The sequence below is a fragment of the Xenopus tropicalis genome, chromosome 8 (genome assembly GCF_000004195.4).
Source record: "Xenopus tropicalis strain Nigerian chromosome 8, UCB_Xtro_10.0, whole genome shotgun sequence".
NCBI lineage: Eukaryota > Metazoa > Chordata > Amphibia > Anura > Pipidae > Xenopus > Xenopus tropicalis.
In genome coordinates this window covers 30,613,576-30,632,969 of record NC_030684.2, presented here as the reverse complement: position 1 = coordinate 30,632,969, position 19,394 = coordinate 30,613,576, and the positions used below count along the sequence as shown (strand labels likewise).

Below are 19,394 nucleotides of genomic sequence, written 5' to 3'. Positions count from 1 at the left end.
GGTTTAGCCAAGCCTCCTTAGCTAAACGTTATCATTTCTCATTCTTCAAATCTTCTGACCCAGAGAAACTGGGAGTAAGTTTAACTGACCTAAGCTGTTCAAGTCCTGTTTGTGACCCTACTTTGTCCACAGGTAAAAAGCTTATTGATGTAGTTGCACCCACAACAGTACAGGTAACTGGTTTTGCTGCTTTCTCCAGGTGAGAAATTCAGTCTGTGAAATGTAAAATAATATTTTGTACAATTTTAAAAAAAGACACACAACCTTGCTTTCTTTTTCCAAGTGGAAAATTATATTCAGCATTAGCTCTGTAAAATAGATGGTAAGTTGAATATATGTGGAGAATAATGAAGTAAACTTCTTTACTTGCCACTAACCGTGTGTGAATCCTACCCCAGTGAGTTATAAGAGGTCTGTAGGAAACAGAAGGGGAGTTAGTGTATGAGTTCCCATAATCTTTATGTACTGTGGGTGCAATGCCGTTCCATGTCCAAGCTGCAGGCTGTTGAAGTCCCATATGTTAGTGATTATATTTTTAGAATTTTTTTGAAATTAAGTTAAGGTGGCCAATACCGTCTATGTTATTGACCTGTGTATGAGGCCCTCTGACGGGCCTGTGTGACTTATATCTAGTCAGCTAGTTGATGTGGTCTTCGCCTCAATGGCCTATATTGCGTTAGTGGGATCCAGTATTGGATCACACTGATGTCATGGAAAGATCTGCTCATTCGGCGCTCATCTTGGACTTTTTTTCAAAACCATCTTAGCTGGAAATTCTAATTGCTTTAGCAAGAATTTTTTTTTTTTTCAGAATATGTACATTGCCATTTCTTTCTTCTTACACTTTTCTACATTTACTGAGCATTATCCACCATTCTAAAGCGCAAATAAACATTTTTTATTTTGATGACAATTTTTATTTCAGCTGAAATTAAATTTGACAAAAGTGCTGAAAAAGTGTGAGTTTTTAAAAAAAAAAAAATTTATAATTTTTTTTTAACTTTTTTTTACTCTTTTTTTGCAAATGATATTTTGGAACAAAGATCTTTGGTCAGTCTAGAGACATTGTTTTCCTTCATCAGAAATGTTTCACTGCCAGCTTTTATTTAAACTTGTAAAGTCATGTAAATACATTGTTACATAACAATTACTTCTTTATCTTATTTGTTTTTGAGGTTCCTGTTAATTCAAGCTGCAACCCATTTAAAGTCAAGTAGAAAGGAAAAGGATATTGATTTTCTCTGCCAGCATGTTTTTCAGTGCAAAAATGTGAAATAGCGCAGTTTCACTCCCCATGTGTGCCTATCAGTGCATACTAACGGCTGGACGAAAGGCAGGACTGCATTTACTCCTCCAGTGTTTTCATGAGGTAGCAAAAACAGCATGTGTGGCAAAATAAATAATATAGCTCCACTTTAGGAAGGTGGCCTTTGGGTGCCTATATTGCAAAATAAAATGTTCTGTGGAAAAAATTCCCCTGCAGGATACATCCAGGCTGGGGCAAGGGTAGGGGGTACCTGAACTCTGTGGTTCAAGCAAGTACAGTATAACAGGTCCTCTTGAACATGCATGCATGTGCCGATAGAGTTCTGAGGGGACAGGCCGGGCCGAGATCAGGTTACTAGGGCCGCAATTAGTCAAATTAGTCAAAAACATATCATCTCCCATATCTTCTGTCATTGATATTATCCGTTATTTATATAGCACAGACATTCCACAGCACTTTACAGAATGTATATATCATTCACATCAGTCCCTGTCCCAGCAGAGATTTGTTTTGTGGTGTGAAAAGACACCCATGCAAGTATGGCAAGAACATACAAACCTGGAATCGAAACCAGGACCCCAGCTCTGCAAGGCAGCACTTCTAACAATTGTTCTACCATGCTGCCCATAAATGTAAAATACCTTTCAGTGCCATACTCTCCATAAATGGAAGATACCTTTCAGTGCTCCTGACAACATTTTCTGTCTAAATGTTCACATTTAAGTTTTTTTTTCTGGCAGAAAACTGCATGACAGTGATGGTGATTTCTAAACATATACAACGTACACAAACATGAAATGGACACTGTCAGTGGCGATTCTGGGGCTGCTGCCCTGGACACTGCTCCTAGTGACCTCAATAGGAGCCTTATGACACCACTAGTATAGGCAGTTCTTTCCCCTAAAATCTGGGGACTCTCCTGTGTTTGCTCTCTTTCAGTTTTGCGTTAAAGGGCATATATTGTGTAAAAATCAAGAATAGGCTAGTGATATGCTCCTTCTACTTTTTCAAGAAGGAATATTAGGGCTGCCACCTCTTTTTACTCAGACAGATGGGTTTTTGGAAGGGCTGGCTGGGTCAAAATTGCCTGCCTGGTTTTCCAAATTAGGAAATTGCCTGTGATGTCACTGCTGCCCCCTGTCTTCTGGAGTGGCACCAACAGAAAGAAATATGAAGAACAGCTTTGATTACCTTAACCCCAGTGGGCTAAGTGGGGATAAACTGGATAGAAAGATCAAGGTTAAACGGTTAGTGCAGATCATTAATGGGCAGATTTGCTGCAGTGTTGAAATGAACTTTTAGACAAATAATGTGATGGCTGTGATAACTGCAAAAGGCGGCACTTTCAATGAGTCCAAGAGTTGTGCCTGTTTTAGTTTACTTGGGGGGTGATTTGTTTTTCAGAAATTAATTGGAATTGTTTAAGAGGCATCGATAAGGTTAACACTTAGTTAAACTGTAGTAAAACGTATAAAGCTACAAGTGTTTCATTTGTCAGTTCATATTATAGAGCAGGGGTGGCCAGACTTTTTTCGCGAGTGACGACCAGGGAATGCGGAAGTTCTGCGTAAGTACACATTCACACAGCACTTCCGTATCCCTGGCTTGATCGTGGTCCACCAGAAATCCACGGGGGATTTAACCCCTGTTAAAGAGGATACCTGCTGTTATTTACAAGGCTTTAAGAGCAATCATTAAGGAGATCTGTGACCATATAGGCACAAGCTGAGTACTTTTCCTACATCCTGAATCTCTGAGGTGACTTCTAACTGTGTTTCAAAGTTTAGTAAAGGGTACAGTATGCTATATAATTTAAATTCAATTATTTAATTTAAAGTTTTAATTTATGACAAAATATAAGTTTTTTTATTTATAAACAGATTTTTTTTTAATGTTTACAGAATAAAAAGGAATTTACTTTGGCTGTTGGCTCCTGGGCATGTTCATTTCTTCTCAGCTCCTCCAGTCTAGCAGCCAATGAAGGCATGGCATTGCTTGGTTCTCATAAAACTCTGCTCTAGCTGTCTGCTCTTATTTTTTTCTCCTAACCTCCTCTCCTGAGCTCAGCTTAACCATTACAGTGCTCAATCAAAGCAGAACTTTTTATTAAAGTTAGTTCTGCCTGTGTAAGCCTACATTCTTCATTGCATTAACTTTACAGCACACGTGTGCCATTTGCTGATGTAAATGTCGCTGAAGAGGTAAAATGGCCACTGGGTGAAACATACTATTTGTTTTAGGAAAATGTGATAGTGCTGGCAAACAGTACTGCATATTTTGGTAATAAAAATTTTCCTTTAGGGTCTGATAGTTAATATAGAATAGAAATCACATGTCTGATAGGGACTGTTTGTAAGCTGAAAACTTTGAGCCAAAAGAGAAATAAATAAATAAAAAAAAAAAAAAATATATATATATATATATATATATGTATATATACACACACATATATATATATATATATGTATATCTGCTTGGGGCGGAGTTAGATTAAGAAGGCTTCTATCCTATACCCCCATATTACTGTTGATTTTAATGGTGTATGATAGGGTAAACCAACTATTTATATTTTGATCCTTATTTAACATTGCACTTTAACATACATTCAACATTTACCTTTTTTTCACATTACATATATTGTTTACTCTAAGATGCTATGGCAACCCTTTTGGTTTGGTACAATATTTGTGAGGAGGGATAAAATGAGATTTGGTCATTGTGTGCAAAGCTTTTCTTTATCTCAGAGAGGGTCACTGTTGCTGACCAAAACTTTGGTGCAGTTTTAATAAAATATAGACTTTTTCTTCTTTTTTTTTTTTTTTGGAGCACTTTGAGTGTACAGGTATAGGACCCATTATCCAGAATGCTCGGGACCAAGGCTATTCCGGATAAGGGGGATTTATGTAATTTGGATCGCCATACCTTAGGTCTACTAAAAAATGTATAAAACATTAAATAAACCCAATAGGATTGTTTTGCCCCCAATAAGGGGTAATTATATCTTAGTTGGGATCAAGTACAGGTACTGTTTTATTATTACAGAGAAAAAGGAATCATTTAACCATTAAATAAACCCAATAGGGCTGTTCTGCCCCCAATAAGGGGTAATTATATCTTAGTTGGGATCAAGTACAGGTACTGTTTTATTATTACAGAGAAAAGGGAATCATTTAACCATTAAATAAACCCAATAGGGCTGTTCTGCCCCCAATAAGGGGTAATTATATCTTAGTTGGGATCAAGTACAGGTACTGTTTTATTATTACAGAGAAAAGGAATCATTTAACCATGAAATAAACCCAATAGGGCTGTTCTGCCCCCAATAAGGGGTAATTATATCTTAGTTGGGATCAAGTACAGGTACTGTTTTATTATTACAGAGAAAAGGGAATCATTTAACCATTAAATAAACCCAATAGGGCTGTTCTGCCCCCAATAAGGGGTAATTATATCTTAGTTGGGATCAATTACAAGGTACTGTTTTTTTATTACAGAGAAAAATTGAATCATTTTTAAAATCCTGAATTATATTATTAAAATGGAGTCTATGGGAGATGGGCTTTCCGTAATTCGGAGCTTTCTGCATAAAGGGTTTTCGCATAAGTGGTCCCATACCTGTATTATTTATATAACAATGGCACATTACAACATATTTTGAAATAACATTTCACAGAGGACAACATTTCAGTGTAAGATGTATTATTTAGTAAATTAGAGAGCAGGTTCAAGTACACACACAAACTATAACTTTCTCAATCTCTTTCTTCCTTTATGTTCTGTATGGCATTCAGTAGCACCCTTTATTGTCTTTGTTGGCAGTTTTTGCATTAGATTGCAATGTAATTTAATGTGGATGTTTGGGCTTGGGTGCCATGTTTTTGGGCTACTTAAAAAAGTCTCATATACCTTGGTAAATTTATGGAGGTAATCTTATACAAGTATTGTAATTTACACATTACTTACAAGTTAAGTAAATTAATTAAATTACTTAAGTTAATTACAATCTCTCTTACCTTCCAATTCGTGCCTGTATGTTACCCAGCCACTTAGATTGTAAGCTCTTTGGGGCAGGGACCTCCTTCCTACTGTGTCTTATACCACATGGCACTTATTCCCTGTGTATTTATATATATATTTATTGTATTTATTTATTATAACACTTGTCCTCCCTGTGTGTAATTTTGTATTTTGTAACATTGTACAGGGCTGCGTACCCTTGTGGCGCTTTATAAATAAAGTTATACATACATACATACATACAAGTATTAAGAATTTAGCAACAGGTAAGTGGCCTTTGGGCTAATGCAGTTTTTATGGATTTTAGTCTTTTTCTGTAGTCCATTATCTCTACCTCCCGCACCTAGTAAAAATGTGCTGTGTACTAAAATATTAAACATAATTAAACGCATTAGGCATTCAGTAATGTTAGAGGGAACATGTGCACTTCCAGGGGTGTACAAATACAATAATATCACTTCTGGTGGCATCACAGGACATGGCAAACATTTTTTGCAGTTTTCGTGACTTAAAGGGTATGTAAATCCTACATTTTCCTACCGTGTATAAAGGTTGGGCACATCTTCCCCACCCAAACTGCATCATTTGTACTGCATATATCCCCTCCGTTCACCAGCTTCATCACATTTTTCTATGTAGCTAGCAGCTTTCACCCATCAGCCATTTTCCTTCTGACACATAAACATGTTTCACAGAAAAAAATCTCCAGCGCTCGGTCTAACCCACACTGTAGCGGTGACCAGCTGCTAGAACCACCCATGTGCCAGCGCTCGATCTAACCCACACTGTAGCGGTGACCAGCTGCTAGAACCACCCATGTGCCAGCGCTCGATCTAACCCACACTGTAGCGGTGACCAGCTGCTAGAACCACCCATGTGCCAGCGCTCGGTCTAACCCACACTGTAGCGGTGACCAGCTGCTAGAACCACCCATGTGCCAGCGCTCGGTCTAACCCACACTGTAGCGGTGACCAGCTGCTAGAACCACCCATGTGCCAGCGCTCAGTCTAACCCACACTGTAGCGGTGACCAGCTGCTAGAACCACCCATGTGCCAGCGCTCGGTCTAACCCACATGCTGGAGTTTACCAGCTGATAGAAACGATAAAAAGCCACAGAAAAGAGAAAGATTGCCAGTGCTCAGTTTGCCTTTAAAAATAATTTTTACAAAAAATTAGGTGTTAGTGCCACACTTTGGCCAAAATATGTAAGCTCACGTGCCACGTCAAGGCCCCTCTTTGTATGTGAGTCCTACACTACTTATTAACATTGTAAGTCTGATGCAATTAAATTCAAGTCCCCCAGCAAACAATGTAGTAGTAAGACCATGTTGCACCTTCCCTTAGCTCAGAGGCTCTGGTGAGAATGCAGAGAGCTGCTTTGCTTCTAGCTGCTATGTAGCCTTTAAAATTAGGAGGTGTATGTTTATGAGCTGGGGCTTAAAAGCTCTCTGCATTCTCACTATAGAGCCTCTGAGATAAGGGATGGTGCAACATGGTCTTACTGCTCAGTCACATTGTTTTAAAAAAATATATTTTATTATGTTTTTCAGCAATCTCCCAGTGACATGAGTCATTTATTGGAAATGTGAGGAAGAACATGTCTCCTTTCCTACAAATACAAAATGATGTATGTGCAAATTAATACTAGTTAGGGATAGTAATTTCAGACTGAAATGCTCATGACGGCAGACAAACCCAGGAAGTTGAGCTATTTTAGAAAAAGCCCAAACTGTTCTAGACATGTGTGTGTTTAGTTTGTGCCAGACTAGGGAGCCATTGTAATAAATCCTAGCACATTTTGGAGTGAAATTTAAAGGGGTCCTTACATACCCTGACTTGAAGTTTTCCCTCATTTTACACTGGTTTTTGTGGTCTCACCAATATATACTGAATAATGCATTTACCAGATTTTACATCTTCTTGGATTTTATTTTTTATCCTCCCCTAAAAAAATGTAACATGGTGGTTATACTGTGTATTCATTAAATATTTTTAGTGGTTTTAGGGCAGCGACACACGGGGAGATTAGTCAGTGAGCGACATATTCTTTGTCGCGGGTGACTAACCTCCCTGCAATGCCATCCCACCGGCTAGAATGTAAATTGCCAGTGGGATGGCATACGCGGTGCCGCGATTTGCCAAAGTTGCCTTTAGAGGAAAATGTGGGTGACTTTGGCAAATTGCAGTGCCACGATTGCGGGGAGATTAATCGCCCGCGGCAACGAAGATTTGTCAAGCAGCGACTAATCTCCCCGTGTGTCACTGCCCTTAGGGCTGTGGCACACGGGGAGACTAGTTGCCCACGACAAATAACCCTGGATAAGGGGTCTTTTCATAATTTGGATCTCCATACCTTAAGTCTACAAAAAAATTAAAAAAACATTAATTAAACCCAATAGGATTGTTTTGCCTCCAATAAGGATTATTTATATCTTAGTTGAAATCAAGTACAAGGTACTGTTTTATTTTTACAGAGAAAAAGGAAATCAATGTTAAAAATCTGAATTATTTGATTAAAATGGAGTCTATGGGAGACAGGCTTTCCATAATTTGGTGCTTTCTGGATATCGGGTTTCCGGATAATGGATCACATTATACCTGTAGTAGTTTACTACTGTAGTATACCTGTCACATTATACCTGTAGTAGGATTTTTTTTCCACAGGCTAACAGGAGCAACTGTCCAAGGAAAAACTTGGCAATCTATTTCACTGTTGCCAATGGGGGTGGGCGCTGGTGTCACAGGGTATCAAAATGGGGTGGGTGGAAGAGGTTCCTTCTCAGAGAACAGGGACTGAGCGCTTAAAAGAGTTGATCGGGCAGTGGAGCGGGTCAAGGAAAGGGTATTACAAAATTACTGGCAAGTACATGGACATTAAATTTGTAATAGTAGCCCACAGCGCCACCAGCTGAAACTATGAACACAAGTGTGCAGCACCAAAACTGTGTTTTAGGGGCCCAATGATCTTACTGAGAGGCACTACTGCATAGTAGTTTATAAAAAAAAAAAAGTAAACTTTTATAATGTGCTAAAAACTCTTTTCATTGGTGGGTCAGTTGTGTTCCTATGGAAATTACTGGTGTCAATGTCTTAAACCTTTCTATCTCGCTGCTCCTTACCTCTGGAACTCTATCCCTGAATCCCTCTGTAGGGAACACTCACCCACTCTCTTTAAGATAAAACTCAGCTGTTACCTTCTGGAGCACTAACACATTATTTTGCCTAGTCCTGCACTTAAGGGCAAATGCCCATACCTGGTGCACTCTTACCTTCCAGTTTGTGCCTGTATGTTACCCAGCCACTCAGATTGTAAGCTCTACGGGGCAGGGACCTTCTTCCTACTGTGTCTCAAACCACGTGGCACTTATATATATATTTATATATATATTTATTGTATTTATTTATTATATCACTTGTCCTTCCTGTGTGTAATTTTGTATTCTGTAAGATTGCACAGCGCTGCGTACCCTTGTGGCGCTTTATAAATAAAGTTATACATACATACATACAATGGAAGAGGGCCTTCCCGCGGTTGCTGGTTTTCTGGATAAGATCCCCACACCTGTATTAGAACTGAGGTGACAACCACAGTGTCTTTTGTTGAGAAATACATTCTGATATGTATATGTATCTCTTTACCATATATATGGGTTCTGTTGGTTTAAAGCTTTACGTAGTATCAGTTTTCAGTGTAGATGCGGTGTATGTACAAATATTTTGAACCCTCTTAGCTATAAATGAATGTAAAGCGCCATCTAACTTTGTTGCTATATAAATAAATGATAATAGGGAATTTCATTTTTAGTGTTAATAAGGGAGCATTGTTCTTGGGAAGGCAAAGTAATGCATATTTTGCTTGGCAACAGATCTAGAAATAGACTTTTCTCTAGCTGTTCCTGAACTACATCTCTCAGCAGCCACACATGAAGAAGCAGGTTGTGTGCTAGTTCACCAACAGCTTCCAGCTCTTTTCTAGTTAAATATAAATTGTATCTTTCAGATCACTAAGGCAGATATCTGTTTTTTTTTTTTTTTGCCTCCAGATCATGCAATATCATGTTTATTTTAAATGAAATAAATTTGTTACTGGGAAATGAAGCGTGTAACAGGGGGTCTGACTTCTCATGTCTTCTCCAAGCTCCTGTTTATTGCTCTCCCTTTTTTCCTACCATTCTGACTGGTGGTTTGTATATTGGGTGTGTGCTCTGAGCGGGTTTCCTTCAGTTCCCACTACCCGTCAAGCATGAGAAATTGTCCTTGGAGCCAGTTCTCACAGAAAGGTATAAAAATAGGACAAGGTTTTCTAGTGCCCATGGCATAGCTCATGCTCGGGCCAGGCTTATGAAAACATTCTCTTTGTTGGAATATATTTAGTGCTGCTATCGCTTCCTTAAGATTTATTCCAACAGAAGGAACCACATGCAAGAGCTCCCAAACAATGCTTTCTTGCAATCCTGGATGCACATAAGGCAAATCTGACATTTATCAACTGCAGTTTAAATTACAGATCTCTGATATTATACATTTTGCGTTTTCATTTCCTCAAATTCCCAGTTAAAGCAGGAAAGTGGAAACAAACTGGAGGGAGGATTAATTAGTCGGTGCTGTAGATAGGCATAGAACTTATTTCACAGCATTGTACAGAGAAAGTAGGTGGGCATTTGGGGCAAACAGATGAGTGAGGAACTTCAGCACCCTGCATGCCATTCCCAAATTCAGAGGCAGCCAAGCCGACCGGGCATCCTAGGCAACCTCGTCAGCCACCACACCTCCTACCCCCCTCCCATACCGCTCAGGTGTGCATGCATATGCAAGATCGTTGTATGGTGTGGGGGGGGTGATGGAACACAAAGTTTGAGGCTCCAGGAGCAAGAGTCCGCAGAGTAGGGGTAGGCAGAAGAGGTACCTACTTAGCACCTCCCCATCGTTGAGCCCTACGCAGGTGCCTCTTCTGCCTACCCATAGTTCCGGCCCTGCCCAAAGTAATGATATCGTGGGACAGTTATGGGACCTGTTATCCAGAATGCTCAGGACCTGGGGTTTTTCCATAATTTGGATCGCCATACCTTGTCTTCTAAGAATCATTTAAGCATTATATAAACCCAATAGGACTGTTTTGCCTCCAATAAGGGGTAATTATATCTTAGTTGGGATCAAATACATGATATGGGACCCCTTATCCGGAAACCCGTTATCCAGAAAGTTCTGAATTATGGAAAGGCCATCTCCCATAGACTCCATTATAAGCAAATAATTCTAATTTTTAAAAATGATTTCCTTTTTCTCTGTAATAATAAAACAGTACCTGTACTTGATCCCAACTAAGATATAATTACCCCTTATTGGGGGCAGAACAGCCCTATTGGGTTTATTTAATGGTTAAATGATCCCCTTTTCTCTGTAATAATAAAACAGTACTTGTACTTGATCCCAACTAAGATATAATTACCCCTTATTGGGGGCAGAACAGCCCTATTGGGTTTATTTCATGGTTAAATGATCCCCTTTTCTCTGTAATAATAAAACAGTACCTGTACTTGATCCCAACTAAGATATAAGTACCCCTTATTGGGGGCAGAACAGCCCTATTGGGTTTATTTAATGGTTAAATGGTTCCCTTTTCTCTGTAATAATAAAACAGTACCTTGTACTTGATCCCAACTAAGATATTATGAATCCTTATTGGAGGTAAAACAAGCCTATTGAGTTTATTCAATATTTAAATGATTTATAGCAGACTTCAGTTATGGAGATCCAGATTACGGAAAGACCCCTTATCCGGAAAACCCCAGGTCCCAAGCATTCTGGATAACAGGCCCTATACCTGTACTGTTTTATAATTGCAGATAAAAGGGAAATCCATCTTAAAATTGTGAACTATTTGATTAAAATGGAGTTTATGGGAGATGACCTTCCCTTAATTCAGAACTTTCTGGATAATGGGTTCTAGAGAACAAATGCTATACCTGTAATATGAGATTGCACCAGAGGTGGGGCCTCAAGATATGCAGGGCCATTGCAGGAGTCTGAAGAACACACAACCAGACAAATGTTTTTCTTATTATAAATTGGGAAACTGGCCAGGCAAGTTTTATTGTGTTTTAATATATGAATACATTTAGATTTTATTTAGTCATAAATAATGGTTATATTTTATTGAAGTCTTTTGGAAAGTACTTACAAAGGCAAGACGTCTATTCATGGGCATTTATATAAATAGGGTTTAAAGTACATTCTGCCCACTCTCTTTACATTATCTCTTCAAGGGAATGCAAATTAAAGACGCATCATTATTAATAGGGGAGAAATTCCTTCTGACTAATTAAGCGCTACCTTGCTCCTTGTATAATATGGACACCAGCTGGAGAGTGGCATGCTAATGAATGAGTTGGGCTTTTCTAAAGGGCTGTGTAAAAAATGATATTTTTTTGAACATGTAGATTTGGTTTTCAGACATTTTAAAGGGGTTGTTAACCTTTAGTATGGCATTTTGATATTTTGAGACAATTTGCAATTGTTTTGATTTTTGTGGTTTTTCTGATATTTAGTTTTTTGTTCAGCAGCTTGGTATTTTAACAGCCATCTGGTTGTTGCAGCTATGGTCTTGCTTATCTTAGTATGCTTGCAGCGATTTTAAAGAGAGCCTGGAATATGAATAGGAGAGGGTCTGAACCAATAGCAATAAATTGTAGCCTCACACACCGGTGACCCTCCATTTGAAATGTGGAAAGATGCAAAAGAGAGAGGCAAATAATTCAAAGACTCTAAGAAATAACTGATGAAGACCAATTGCAAAGGTGCTAGGAATATAATATTCTATAACTTATTGCAAACCAACTGGGGGGTACCTAATGTTACACACACCCCAGTGTTTGTAATCACTTACCTGATACGCAGAACCTTCACGGCCTGGGCTAAACGTGAGAGATCTTCTTTCCTGATCACTGGCCTGGTGTATGGGGTAAGTGATTACAATGACTGGGGGGGGGGGCTAACATTTGGCAACCCTGAGTGATTGCACCCTTCCTTCTCTTTAAGAGGTGATCCACCCCTTTATTTGAATGTAAATTAATATATAGGGGGCACTAGTGGGCTCAGGCCAAAGACCAGATTGGAGAGCCCCTGCAGCATCTCCCTTTAAGAAATTTATGACTGTTCTACCTTCACCCTACTTAATACACTCAGCAGATGGACGGGATGGATAACGGATAACTTGACCGAAAGCATTTGAAGTTACTTTCAGATTAAGGATTATAATTGTTATTACTTTATTTAATATAACCTACATACTATGATGTGTGTTTGTCCTAATAAAGTAACAAATCCTTAATAAAGAATTAAAGTTAAAGAAAACATATCCCATTTTATCCATCCATATAGAGTCTTGTGTGTTTTATTTTTCTAGTACTAAAGGTCAGGTCTGTTGTAGCGGATCTGAGATGAAGTGATAAAGATCCATGGATTCTCTCACTTTTTGGCTTTAGTGAGCCACCTCCCCAAGGTACCATACATGTCCGAATTATGGGCAGTGTAATAAAAATTGGCTAAAGTGTCCAAATCTGGCCATGCACAGCCCTCATGTCACTGACCTGTGTATCCAAGGGGAATAAAGCAGCCTGTGCCTCTTCAAAGATGGACTACGGTTTAGTGCTGTTAACGTTTCACCTCTCAACAATCATATTGTTATGGTGACGCATGTGAATCTACATTTGCAACTCCTACTTTAACCTGCAGATGATCTATGCTTAGTGCTGTTAAAACAATCAAGCAAAGCAAAGTCTCTTTCTGTACCATAGGAACTGGTATATACAGACAAACTCACCCAAATAATGAAATGAGAGTTCTTTGGGATTACTTCTTTCAAAAAGAATTGCAGTTGAGAATGCAGATCGTTGTCCTGTACCCTTCTCCCCTCCCCTAACCAAAGTTAGCTCTGATCAAAAACTACCTTTTCCATTTCTATGATACAGACTACAGGATCACCCCACCTGGAGGAGTTTCCTGAGCTTTCACCACCTTCAAGATTTTAAACCTAATTTGACTTTAATTTTCCTTTTTATAGATAAGGAAAGCTACTAAGGCAGTTTACTCCCAATAGATAGGTAGAAAAAGTAGGACACTACATTAATTCTGTAGATAGCTTTACCATACCTGAGTGAACAACTCTAAAAGCTCTCTGTTAACGAAAACTGAGCAGGCTCAAGCCCTGCCCTGGAGATTTGAGCTGAGAGATGGAAGTCTAATACAGAGAACTATGTGTTCAAAATAGAAGGAAAGAAATGCTGTGTTTGTTTTGACAGAGGACAGAGCATCATTACTGTGTGTGTTTATTGTTGTATTTACTTTCTGATAAAGCTTACTTAGTTTTTACCTTTCCTTCCCTTTCAGAGCAGTTCCCAGTATTGCTAATGCTATTACAGTACAGTATACTTGCTACATGACAATCTCATGTCATAGACTGTTGAGGACCCAACCAAAATGTTGCTATACTAGATCTAATAATGTCTAACAATATAGCAAATATTCAGTTACTTTAAACACCTGGGTAATAGTCACAATAATATCTCATTTAAAAACGCAGAAAGGGTTGCTGTTTAAAATGGTTCCTATGGGTTCTTCTGGACAGTATAATTCACGAACCTTGCTAGTTAATAAATAAGAAGGGCAGCAAGGATTGTCCTGTATTAAAAGTTGTATAGTTTCATAGAAGGGGTGGGTTAGTCTTCCCTTTTACAACATACCAGTGACTCACGATTATGTTGTAGAGCAGCGGTTCTCAACCTGTGCGGCGGGACCCCTTTGGGGGTTGAACAACCCTTTCACAGGGATCCCCTAAGACCACCGGAAAACACATATTTCCGATGGTCTTGGGAATAATTTTATGGTTTGGGGGTCACCACAACATGAGGAACTGTATTAAAGGGTCAGGGCATTAGAAAGGTTTAGAACCACTGATGTAAAGGTTCAGTGCAGTTTTGATCTCCAGTGCTCAAAAGGGATATTAAAGAATTAGAGAATGTTCTGAGAAGAGCAACAAGATGATAATGGGTATGGAAAATGTCAGGTCTGAGAAGGGCTGGCTAAGGTTGGGTTGTTGACAGTGGAGAGGTGTTTAAGAAAACTAAATGTTAATATATAAGCAACATTGTTTGTTTGTCCTGAGAGTAGAAAAATGCTTTTTATTTTAAATTTCCAAAAGGTAAAAAAATGGAAATTGTGGAATTCTCTATCTGAAGTGTTTGTAATGGGAGATGCGTTCGATAGTTTCAGGAAAGGGTTGGATTCCTTTTTAGCAAAGAAAAGAAAAAATATTGAATTACTGCAATAAGCTGACTGGTCCAATTGCCATCTTGGAGTCTGGAAGGAATTTTTTTAGCTCCTCTGAGGCAAACTGGAGCGGCTTCAGGTTCTTTTCACTTTTACTAGCAGTTTTCATTTGGACCAAAAAAAAAGCTGAACTAGATGGACTTTTTTTTTTTTTTTATTACTTAATTACTATGTAATTATGTAGCCTGTTATGTGGAAGAATAAAATAATAGTAAAAATATTTAACATTTTTTTGAATAAATGTATTAATGATGTGTTGGAATTTTTGACACTCTACAAGAGTAGAGGTATTGTGTATAGGATTCTATTATAATTGTAATTGATTCTATATAATAATAGTAAATGGAGTAATTGTTTATTCACTATGCCATATATTTTCTTTGTTTCCAGGAGTCCCCACAAGACAGTGCTATAACACGGGATATCAATAGAACTTTTCCAGCTCATGATTACTTCAAAGACACAGGGGGTGATGGGCAGGATTCCCTATACAAGATATGTAAGGTACTGCTCTTATTTTATAAGAATAACATACAGAAAAATATCAAACTTGGCAAAACTGGAAAACTGGCTCCTTGAATAAGAAGGTTGGACTTGATGGATGTGTCTTTGTCCTAACGTCAGATTCAGCACTGTGATTTTGATTCTTCTTAACCAGGCATCCCCAACCTTTTTTACCTGTGGGCCACATTTAAATGTAAAAAGAGTTGGGGAGCAACACAAGCATGAAAAATGTACCCTGGGGTACCAAATAGGGGTTGTGATTGGCTATTTGGTAGCCCCTATGAGGCTCTGTTTGGCAGTACACCTGGTTTTTATGCAACAAAACTTGCCCCAAGTCAGGAATTCAAAAATAATCCCCTGCTTTGAGGCCACTGGGAGCAACAGCCAAGGGGTTGGGGAGCAACATGTTGCTTCTGAGCCACTGGTTGGGGATCACTGTTCTAAACAATTTATGTATTATAGTGTTTGTGTTTAATGTTTATTTGCAGTGATAATATTCTCATAGTCTCACTCTAGCCTCTAGTATACAAACTTGCCAACTACATCAAAGGTCACAATCAGATGAAAGTGAGTGTAGGACTGGCCAGACTGGGGAGGACGTTAACTTAGTTGGCCAATTAAAGTATATTGCAATATATGGACTAACAATCCCTGTTTTGTTTAAAGGGGAGGGCATTTCTTAAGCTTAATGCACAAAATGGCTTAGGAAAAAAAATGTTTATTTATTATTTATCTTTAAAATTACTCTAAACAACCCCACTACCATTTAGTGTTTAACTCACATTATTTCTACCAAAGTGCATAACTTTACACTTGTCAACATTGAACCTCATTTTCCAGTTTGCTGCCCAGTTTTCCAATTTGTCAAATCGCTCTGCAAAGCGGCAGCATCCTGCATGGAACTTATAGTTTTGCACAATTTAGTGTCATCAGCAAAAATAGAAACGGTACTGTCTATGCCCACCTCCAGGTCATTAATAAACAAGTTAAAAAGCAAAGGACCAAGGACTGACCCCTGCGGTACTTCACTAACCACACTGGCCCAATTAGAAAATGTTCCATTTACCACCACTCTTTGTAATCTGTCCTTCAGCCAGTTCTCTATCCAATTACAGATTTTATGTTTCAGGCCAATATTCCCCAATTTTATCATTATTTTTCTATGCTGTACTGTATAAAATGCTTCAGCAAAGTCCAAGTAGATGACATCCACTGCCATCCCAGTATCAATGTTCCTGCTCACCTCCTCATCAAAGGCGACTAAATTAGTCTGGCAAGATCAGTTACACATAAAACCATGCTGGCACAAACTAATAGTATTGTGAGTTGCAATGTATTCTAGTACCCTATCCCTTATTACCCCTTCCAAAAGCTTTCCTATCACTGATGTCAGACTAACAGGCCTATAGTTTTCAGGCTGAAAACGGGATCAATTTTTGAATAACGGCACCACATTAGCAATTTGCCAGTCTCTCAGCACCATGCCAGACCTCAATGAATCTTGAAAAAATTATGTGAAGAGGTTTGGCAATCACAGAGCTAAGCTTATTTAATCCCATTACATTTTGAATTTCCTCCTGAGTGACCCATACATCAGTACAATAGTTGGGTATATTTAAAAGGAAGCTGGTTCCACAGCTGTGTGGACAGATAAGAAATTCAGCAGAGTTCAGAATTTCTGCTGTTTTCTGACTGCTTTCCAACTGACCCTGTGTTATAATACAGCTCCAACCCCTTCTTGCTTCATAATTAAATAATAATTTTAGATTTATTTTACTCATAGCTGCAAGCAACTCCTTTTCATCTCTATTTTAGCTTGCCTGACTTTTTTGCAAGTTCCAGCTAATTTGAATGCTTTAAAGGAGAAGGAAAGGCTAAGTCACTTAGGGGTGCCAAAATGCTAGGCACCCCCAAGTGTACCCACAGTGAGCGCTTCCTTGTTCCTCGTTTCTTCTGCTTCAAAATCCCTAGGCCGGCGCATGCGCATTAGAGTGAAAAGCCGACTTTGTTGTTTAAGTTCAGCTTTTCACTCTAATGCGCAAGCGTGAAGCAGGAAGAGGAGACCATGCTCATAGCTACCCCAGGTGCGGTTTTCTCCTAACAGGGGCACCAGCTCAGGGTACGAGGTAAGCGATTAAAGTCACTTGGGGGTGCCTAACATTTTGGCACCCCCAAGTGACTTAGCCTTTCCTTCTCCTTTAAAAAAATGCTGTAATTTTCAGAGCTTTCTGAATAATTGATTTAATTCTTGTTAATGGAAAAACAGATTAAATGTTTTTCTCTTTGTTGATTTTCACTTATTTAAAGGAATACTGTCACGGGAAAACATGTTTTTTTCCAAACCCATCAGTTAATAGAGCTTCTCCAGCAGATTCCTACATTGAAATCCATTTTTCCAAAGCACAAACAGATTTTTTGTATATTAAATTATGAAATTTCACATGGGGCTAGCCATATTTTTAATTTCCCAGAGTGCCACAGCCATGTGAGCTGTGCCCTGATAAACCTCAGTCACACTTTACTGCTGCGCTGCAATTTGGAGTGATATCCCCCCCCGCCCAGCAGCCGATCAGCAGAATGGGAAGGTAGCAAGATAGCAGCTCCCAGTAGGTATCAGAATAGCACTCAATAGTAAGAAATCCAAGTCTGGCTTGGGACTCCTCCAGTTATATGGAGTAGGAGAAACAATAGGTTACATGAAAGCAGTTCTAATGTGTAGCGCTGGCTCCTTCTGAGAGCTCAGACTCAGGCACAATGCAGTGAGATGGCGCCTACACACCAATATTACAACTAAAAATAAATTCATTTGTTGGTTCAAGAATAAAATTTTAAATGGTAAGTTTAGCTTCTAATAATTTGTCTTAACTAAAATTCATGTAATTTCTTCTCCACAGGCCTATTCTGTGTATGATGAAGAGATTGGTTATTGCCAAGGACAGTCTTTTCTTGCTGCTGTTCTCCTGCTGCATGTAAGTTCCTGTCTTTTACCCCCCCCCTTTTTTTTAGATAGTGTATATTGTGTATGATATTTGTAAAAATACTATTGTAATCTAGAAGAGTGTATATTTGTAAAAATACTAATCCTGTTGACCAAAATTACCACAAATTTTGTGTTTACTTCTATAGATGCCCGAAGAACAAGCATTCAGTGTCCTGGTTAAAATTATGTTCGACTATGGTCTAAGGGAACTTTTCAAACAGAATTTTGAAGATCTGCATTGCAAATTTTACCAGCTTGAGCGCCTGATGCAGGTAAAAAGCCAGAAAAATAAAATAACCTAAGTGGAGAGATGGGGTCCACTTAACTTCTGTCCCGTTTATAAATGCACTTTTGATTATGTCTCTTTATGATCTTTATAAAAAAAAGTACAAAGCAATATCCCAACTCTTCCCCGGGACCCTTTAATATTTATTCTAAAATGGTACAAAATGATGAGCAATGGGAGTGGGCCCTAATTACTATAGACACGGGCTACTTTAGCTACATATAGCCTTCTACACTATATGCCATTAAAGTTCTCCCCTCCCCACAATGCCTCAGGTGTGGCAAAGAAGTAGCCACAATACTGCACATTTTGTGGGGATGCACCAGCTTGCAGCAATACTGGAAAGATATTACTCTATGGTTAAAAACAACTATCCTGGGGTGGGGGGAATGGGGATGCCAGAAACTGCTTATTGACAATTGACTTGAATGACTCCATAGACCTGCATACCAAACAATTCATTGCCAAAGCCCTATTTCAAGCCAGGAGGCTACTTACCAGTACATTACAGAAATGGTACAAAGCCATGGATGAAATGGCAGATTTGGAAAGGACTATACTCGACAGAAAAGGGCAAATGCTTAAATATATACAGATCTGGCGTCATTGGACAGACTGTCTCAATACAACTACCCCTGCCCCCCGGATAGTACATAGGTGCATGAAGTCATACATTTGTACAGGTATGATATGAGTCTTTGGGAATTTAAGTACAAGGGCCCCTTGTTATGCTGCTCCTGCTAAATCTGAATCAACTACAAAGTGCTCTTATAATATGTTCCTGTGATATTGTACGGATCGTACAATTCAGAGCCTAAAATGCATAAAGCAACGTTCAAGAAATATGATCATTCTCCTGTTAAGTGTTTGATATTCTGGGACTCTTGTTCTTTTGTTATGAATAAAGCTTCTTACTGAGTTATTGAGAAAACAAAATGGTACAAAATAATTAGATGTTTTACAGATCCTTTGGTGCTTTTGTTGTGACTTACAGATACAAAACCATAGGGTA

The 19,394-nt window shown here is 38.7% G+C and overlaps 1 protein-coding gene across 4 annotated transcripts in view; it reads left to right on the top strand.

Annotated features, from left to right (window-relative positions):
- Nucleotides 1–19,394, top strand: part of rabgap1 (RAB GTPase activating protein 1) — a 106,645-nt gene that overhangs the window by 57,134 nt on the left and 30,117 nt on the right. For all 4 annotated transcript variants that reach the window (XM_031892026.1, XM_031892029.1, XM_031892027.1 and 1 more), the window contains 3 exons: nt 15,003–15,116; nt 18,011–18,085; nt 18,243–18,368. In XM_031892026.1, coding sequence (XP_031747886.1) covers nt 15,003–15,116; nt 18,011–18,085; nt 18,243–18,368 — 315 coding nt within the window. The remainder of the gene's footprint in view (nt 1–15,002; nt 15,117–18,010; nt 18,086–18,242; nt 18,369–19,394) is intronic.